Here is a 7,644-nt window from a genome sequence, read left to right on the forward strand (position 1 = left end):
AGCAGTAGCAAATAATAGGTTCCCGGTATTCAGGTTATGACATGGAATTCTTAATTGTATTCGCACCAACTGTAATATAGAGTTGTAAGATTCTGTGAAATACGGTTTAAATTGGTTTTAAGGGTGTGATTTCTTTTCCAGTCTCTTTTATTTCATCAGCTGTTAGAATAGGGGCATCAGAAATAATACGTGACCTGGACTATGGGCAGTTGAGAACTGCTCCTTTGGATGCGGTAGAGCTATAACTATCTGATTTTCATGAAAGTTTTCTATAACATCAAAAGACTATGAAGCAAGCCCACTAATCTCACTTGGGTGTGGGCCAAATAGAAGCAGCCATACTTCTGGTTCATTTGCATGTTGGTACTGTTAGGATACTTTGACAACCAAGACGCTCTCTTCAGAACGGGTCTCGGTAGCTCTGTCTAAAATCATTTAGGATCCTTGCTGTTGCTAAGTAAAACACAGGGATTTGGGGAAGATCAAAGGCATGATTCACCAGTCCCTCATGTGTGAAGAGTCCTGCCAATATCACTGGCCTCTAAAAAGAATTGTTAGTCTAGTGAAAGAAAATTACCCCGCCCTAGACAGCCACACCGGTAGAGTTTCAGGGAAGGAAGTATCAAAAAGGAGTCCGCCCACTTGCTAGCTAGCCTCTTTGAACGCCTGTCTCTCCCTGTTTTTCTAATCCACTTGGATTATATCGTTATACTTTAATGGACACAAGGCTGAACAATCAGGAAAGAAAGGAGACCCAGGAAAACAGGAAAGTCCTGCTACGTACGCACCTGCCCGAAACTTCCAACACACATAGAAATGGAACAGGGACATTAAGCCATATCCGAGAGAGAGCAGTGCGTACAACTAAGCTGGGTCTTAGAAGCTATAGCGTAGATGCTCGTTAGATACCTGGCAGAGCATGCGTGTATTAGACAGCAAGCTGGACTCAGTGTTTTATTTCCTGTCTATACCTGCCTGAATCTTCAGGCACACAAGCAGATGTGCAAACGTCAGTGTGTCATTTTGCAATGAGAAGCATCAAGGACTTCAAAGGAAAGTGTATTTCCTGAGCTGTTTGCACAGCACAAGGAAAAAAAAGGCTAGTTAGTATGTGACTTTGACGTCTACGTTACACTGTTTCCACTGTTGTCTGCTGGCTGTGGGTCCCAGCTTCTCTTTGGAAGTGTTGGGCAGATAGAGGAAGGAAACATGGTGGTGGTGTGATGGTTAGCACTACGTTTTACATTTAAATTACTGTGCCTAAGAGATCTATGAGACAAAAATGCCTCCGTCCTGTAAGCCCCACCTGCCCGAGGAGATAGCGTTCTGGGATGCCGGAGCCTGTTCGCATAAGACAACAAGCCAGGTGTTTTCACTCTGTAAACAAGCATGGGTCCTTCAACTGCCCAGGATGGGCTTGATCACACCCAGTGGTAGCCAGAAGGTGCTTAGGCAGGAAGTACCGCAGGATGTACGCTCGTTCCTGATTGGACGAAAATGGGAACTATGTAGCCAGCATGGGTTTTGCCTTTATAAGTTCCTGAAATACTGGGTATAGATCTCTTAAGTATTCATGAACCCGGTCAATATTTTTAATAAAAGCTTGCTTCAACTTTGGCTCAAAAATTGTGGTAGCGGGCTTATTCTTACCCAGTGGGATAAACAGTGGTTGTGCCAGAGATAACCCCCAAATCATCACTAGCCTAAGTTAAAGATGAAAAGCAAAATTCCACTGACTACCTGTTCCACCTGTGGTTTCACACAACGTGGGGCACAGTCTATGCCAACACCCCACAGAGAGGGTTCTCTCAGCTGTACCCGAAGAACCATCACTATATGTCCTTTCTAATTTAAAGCAAACCTTTGGGGTGCAAGGGTGTGGCCTAGCTGGCAGAGAGCGGATCTAGAACATACCAAACCCCAAGTTTGTTCTCTAGCCCTGCATAAGCTGGTCATGACGGTGCTCAAGCCTACAGTCCCAACAATCAGAAGGCAGAGGCAGGAGGATCAGGAGTTCCACCATCCTTGGCTACAAAGCACATTCAAGGCCCCCCCTGGACTCATGAAAGCTTGTCTCAAAAATACAATAACAGAGGGAGGGAGGGAAGGAGGGAGGGAGGGAGCAGGGTGTGTGTGTGTGTGTGTGTGTGTGTGTGTGTGTGTGTGTGTATGTGTGTAAGGAGGCCCAGCTTGTTTAACCAATAATAACTGAATCTGATCTCAGGGCAGTTTCACTTTAAGCTCTGGGAGAGTCTGGTGTGGAGTAAAGCTCTACAAGGAACTGGCTGGGTGACCCCGGAAGGTCAGAGATCAGAGGTCAGATTCCAGGGCTTCCAGGAAAACAGCCCGTTTTATCTTGAAGTCCCTAGGTATTTTTGATGTTGAAGAATAATGAAGAATGTTAAAGCATGTTATTTCCAAGAGTTAGCAAGTGTGTCATGTCAGTTCCCCAGCCCACAGCAGAAATCCCCAGCGGCCTGGTCAGAGAAATAAAACGAGTCGAACCATTCGGGTATGTCTCCCGAATGGCAAAAAGAAGTTGTTTTACTTTTTTAATTTTATTTTATTATTTTTTTATTTGTTGTCTTTTGGCACTCGAGCCTTGGCCAGGAAACTACTGGGTTAGTTTTCCGTAGAATTTTATGTAGAAGATAACTTAAAAAAAAAAAAATTGTTTGCTGTTAACCTGCCCGTGCTTTCCCCATGGTAAGCGACTTTCATTTTAAAAATAGAGCAGTTCCAGGAGAGTTGACCGGGCTCTGTGTCCTCTTATGAGAGTTACTTATTTTAAAAATAGAACCGTCTCAGATTGGTATCAAATACCTGATGGCCGGGTCTTTAATCGGTGCCGAACAAGTAAGTAGCCTGCCTATGGGGTGGCGTTTCCTCCTCTGTGAACTCCTGGAGTCTCGCTTTTCATTTGGATAATTTCATTGCACACAGCTTAAACCATCTTCTTAGGTTATATTTAACTTCTCTAAGGGCTGGAGAATTTTCTAATTTGGGAGTTTAAAAAAAAAAGGAGGTTGCCATTGGTAAGTAGTTAACACTTAACATTTTTAGAATATGTAATCACCTGTAGACTGTTTTTAGATCAATCAAATTACCCTTTCACTCAGAACAATTACAATTTAAAATGCATTCATAGGCCTTTGGGTATACTAAAGCCCTCATTGTTTATATAGCTGTGCAGGTGATCAGAAATGAGGGTATGAAATACCTAATACACTTTCTCTTTTTGTTTGTTTTGTTTTGTTTTCCGAGACAGGGTTTCTCTGTGTAGCCCTGGCAATATCCTGGAACTCACTCCGTAGACCAGGCCGGCCTCGAACTCAGAAATCCACCTGCCTCTGCCTCCCAAGTGGTGAGTGTTTTACAGTGTCAGGGAAAAAAAAAATCATGGCGGAGTGTTCAGCCAAGGCTCCCACTCAAGAGCTGTACAGACTTTCGGAGATATTATTGTTGTTTTGTTTTGCTTTTTTTGGAGACAGGATCTGACCATGTAGCTCTGGCTGTCCTGGAACTTACTGTGTAGACCAGGCTGGCCTCGAACTCAGAGATTCACCTGCCTCTGCCTCCTGAGTGCTGGGATTAAAGGCGTGCGGCACCATGCCCGGCTGATTGGCACGCATCGGGTTCCAGAGAAAGGGCCTGGATCTCACAATGAGTTGCCTCCACTTCCTGTGGCAGGGCTGAAGGCTCTGACATCTTATTACTTAAATAATTGGACACATTTCAGTTCCCGTCTGGGAGTTGGATGCTCTGTCAGAGCTGGTTACATACTCGCTTTGGTACCTTCAGGCTATGGAAGCTAGGTTTGTGGGGGTTTTCCTTAGGAAGTGTGGTTGCTCCGCAGAGTGACTCTCGTATGATTTTACCAGGTCATGGTAAAAGGGGGTTTTTGTTTTGTTTTATTTGTCTGTTTTGGGTTTTTTTTTTTTTTTCACTTTCTACACTTTCTATTTTTTTTTTTTTCCATCAGCAGAGGGAACAGAAACTTGCAAGAGAAGACTTGTGTCTATAAACAAATACAGTAAAGTCTGGAATGAACTAAAAACAGTCTATCCCGTCCGTCCCCTAAATTTTGCATCAACTGGAATACGCTTTTATGTTTTAAAAATGTCATGATTGACATTTTAGTGTGTGGTTTTTTAAATTTTATACATCTTAATAATTAATAGTCTCTTATTTACATGCTTGTATGTAAACAGACTAATTTAAAAATATTTTAAAATTAATTTTGTAAGTTAGTATACCATTTTATCGTGGTATTGGGATACATATTGTGGCATTGTACTTAGTTCTAATTTATGCACACACCCTCCTGCCCTTGCTTGGTGGTCTCTGTCCATCCACCAACTACTCCTCCAAGCTGCTTTCATTTTATATAAATTCCATCACTGTCTCTTTCCATTCTCTCCCTCCCTGAAGTCCCTCTTTGCCTCCCTCCCCACCTTTTATATAAGAGAAAACATGGCATTTGTCCTGGAGTGAGCAGAATAAATTCTAGGCTCTGGGGTTGTTTGTTTGTTTGTTTGTTTTTGAGTTTTAAAATGTTTATTGTGAAAGAATGATCTCATCAAGGTGAATTCTTTTAATCGGTCATTAAAGCATCCATTTTTCTGCACAGTAAAGCGAAAGCAAGAGATTACAGCCACCAGCCTCCTTTTTGCCAGGATCCCCTGATAACATAGCTTAGTGTGGGTATCTTTGCAATGCTTGGATAAGCGGTTTTTATAAGTCTCTTTAATGGAACCCTTCAAAGGGTAGCAAATAACAGAAAAAATGGGACATCAGTGCAAGCCTAAAGAGAAGAATAAATCCCCATCCTGAGTGTTACATTGCTGTCCCACTTGGCGAAATGCTCCTGCTCAAAGATCTCACAGCACTGGTAGAGTTGGGAGCCCGGCAGGCAGTGTTTGTTTATCTGTGGACCACCTCATCCAATACCCTCTTCTTTCCATTCTTTCTCTAATCCTACACTCAGGACATTAGGCATAAACAAAGACTTTTCTTAGAAGGGAAGGTGTTGAAGAGATGACTCAGCAGTTAAGAGCACCGACTGTTCTTCCAGAGGACCTGGGTTCAATTTCCAGCACCCACATGGTGGGTCCCAACCTGTAATAACTCTAGTTTGAGGGGGGGATCTGGCGCCCTCTTCTGGCCATCTTATGCACTGCATGCATGCGGTACACATTCAAGTAAACATTCGTACACATAAAATAAGTTTCTAAAAAAAATTTTTTTTTAAAATGTCAGTAGTACTCTGGTAAAATGACAGAGCAGGTAGGTTATCTCTGTGGCTTGTCGAGTGAAGAGTTGAAGATTTAAATGGGATATTCAGACTTGACTTTACCTGCATGGATAGTTCAGTTTATGGAGAATTCATACAAAGCACCGACTTCATAGTTTCTCCCTCAGAGCATAATGCAAATAAGCCCAGGCTCATCTCACTGCAGTCAGGGACAGATCAACCCAGGGACGTTACTATCATTCCCCAGACTGCCCGGTCCTGAAGATGAGCAAGCACTGAATTAATGAAAAACTTGAAGGAACCATCCTACCGTGTTAATGGTTTTTCTACCTTTTATTACTCTGCCAGAGAAACATTCCAGAACAGCAGCAGAAACGGGAGAGACAGGTTAGCAGCTGCTCAAAGCTGAAGGAACCCCCAGGTCACGGAGGGGTGGGGCAACCGCCATCAATGCTCCCTGCCAGCCTTTGAGTGGTGGTTTACTGTTTGTAATGCGCAGCCGCAGAACAACCATTAAATAACCCACAGTGCGCAGGATCTCCATGGGTCGCTGGAGCAAGCACTTGTAACCCTGGTGTCCATGACAGAGCTGTCTCAAGCTGCCCTCATGCTCACTCATTTTTAGGGGGGTGGCGCTTGGGGAGTCCAGATTTGTTGAACATAGGTACAACCCTGCTTAAATGATAGATGAGAAATGGTGATTTTGGCTTCAGTATTTTAGCATTGTGTCTCCAGTATTAAATAGCTCCATGTACCTCACTGAAAACTGGCCTTCTGGGTCTCATTTACGCTCCTGTATGTCTTTGATCATATTAATTAAAATCCACTTCCCTGAGCCAGCCTCCTCTCTGGATTCCCGCTCGTTCCTCCCTTCCTAGTGTACATGTGTTTTAGCTCAAGGGACCTGCTTCCATCTTAAAGGTGATCTGGCCGGGATTGGGGGGGGGGGACCCAGAACCTTATTCCTTCCTAACAAGAATGGATTCCTAACACTTTCCAAAGATGCTTAAGCGACCACACCCGACAGTAAATCAGCTGTGTTCCGATGCGTGGACCATTTTGGAGACTTTCCACAAAGGAGTGAAGTCACCCAGAGACCTCTCAAAATCTTGGTGGCCCAGAGCAGGAGTGTGTGCCTCTGTGTGCTTGGGGACCCTGTGGTGGCTGTAATGTGGCCAGAGACCTGCACTGACCTGAGTGCCTTATCCAGGAGCACAGGATGTTTCTGGCACAGAAAAAGCCAGGGGCTGAACCTTTTGGATTTCTTGAATATTCTGGAGGGCTCCTTTTCATGGTTGGTTTGATATATTCATGACCAAAGCTTGAATGTGGTACTGGCAACTTAGGTATGGGCTCCGTGTGACAGATTCTTCATTAGAAGTCCATAGCTTTGGTTAGGCAATCTGCAAACTTTATTTTATTTTATTTTATTTATTTTTTGCTAATTACATTTTAAAACAAAACAAACAACAACAACAAAAACCACCTCACTGGGTAAGAATCCAGCTTTGTCTTCTGTAGTAACAGGTCTCTTTATTGTTTTTAATCATGGGGTTGGGGTTGGGGGTGGGGGAGAGAGAGAGAGAGAGAGAGAGAGAGAGAGAATGTGTGTGTGTGTGTGTGTGTGTGTGTGTGTGTGTTTTCACGAACCAGTAACCCGATCTCTCGTTACCACCCCCACTGCTGCCTCCTGGGTATACCCAATGCTTTCAACACATGTGTCCTCTGGAGGCTTGATCTCAGAGCATTTACATTCGGCTTGGCTTCCCAGCTTGCAAACTGCAGTGAGCCAGCCCCTGGGACGCTTCAGAGATTCGTCAGCAGTCTAGCTTATTCCTGTGTGTGTGTGTGTGTGTGTGTGTGTGTGTGTGTGTGTGTGTGTGTGCAGCGCACATGCACGTATGCCTCCCCCTTTCTCTCTCTCACCATTTCCAAGCTAGAATCACCGTGGAGAAGCAAGCCCTGAAATGTTGTCAAGATCTTTTCTCGGGGTAACGACTGGCTAAAAAAACAAATAAAAAGAGAGAGAAAGGAAGAAAAAGAAAGAAGGAAGAAAGGAAGGAAGAAAACAAAGGGTTGGAATATTGATTTTTCTTTGGAGGAATAACCAGGGCTTTGCTGGAGAGAACACCCAGTTCCTCCCTGAGGCGAGCTGAGTTGCCCGTGACAGCAGCCAGGGCTGGCTTGAAGCAGCCGCTCTGCCTGGGGAGTTCCCTAAATGGACTTTGGTCTCAATGCTGTGACTCTTTGCCGTGGGTTTGGATGTGGGAACACGGAAGGTGATCTCCTGCCTCGTCTCAACTCCCCTGATCTCAAGGAAAGATGAGTGAAGAGCCAAAGGAGAAGCCCGCCAAGCCTGCTCATAGGAAGAGGAAAGGAAAAAAGGTAAG

General features: G+C 44.2%; 1 protein-coding gene across 8 annotated transcripts in view; it reads left to right on the forward strand.

The window, feature by feature from the left end:
* Positions 1–6,840: 6,840 nt before the first annotated feature.
* Positions 6,841–7,644, forward strand: part of Ank3 (ankyrin 3, epithelial) — a 493,951-nt gene continuing 493,147 nt past the window's right edge. For 7 of the 8 annotated variants that reach the window (NM_146005.3, NM_170688.2, NM_170689.2 and 4 more), the window contains exon 1: positions 7,063–7,639. In NM_146005.3, the coding sequence (NP_666117.2) occupies positions 7,577–7,639 (63 nt within the window). In that variant the 5' untranslated portion in view covers positions 7,063–7,576. Of the gene's footprint in view, positions 7,640–7,644 lie in introns of all 8 variants that reach the window. The other variant, XM_011243299.2, reaches the window with a different exon arrangement.

The sequence above is a fragment of the Mus musculus genome, chromosome 10 (genome assembly GCF_000001635.26).
Source record: "Mus musculus strain C57BL/6J chromosome 10, GRCm38.p6 C57BL/6J".
NCBI classification, from domain to species: Eukaryota; Metazoa; Chordata; class Mammalia; order Rodentia; family Muridae; genus Mus; species Mus musculus.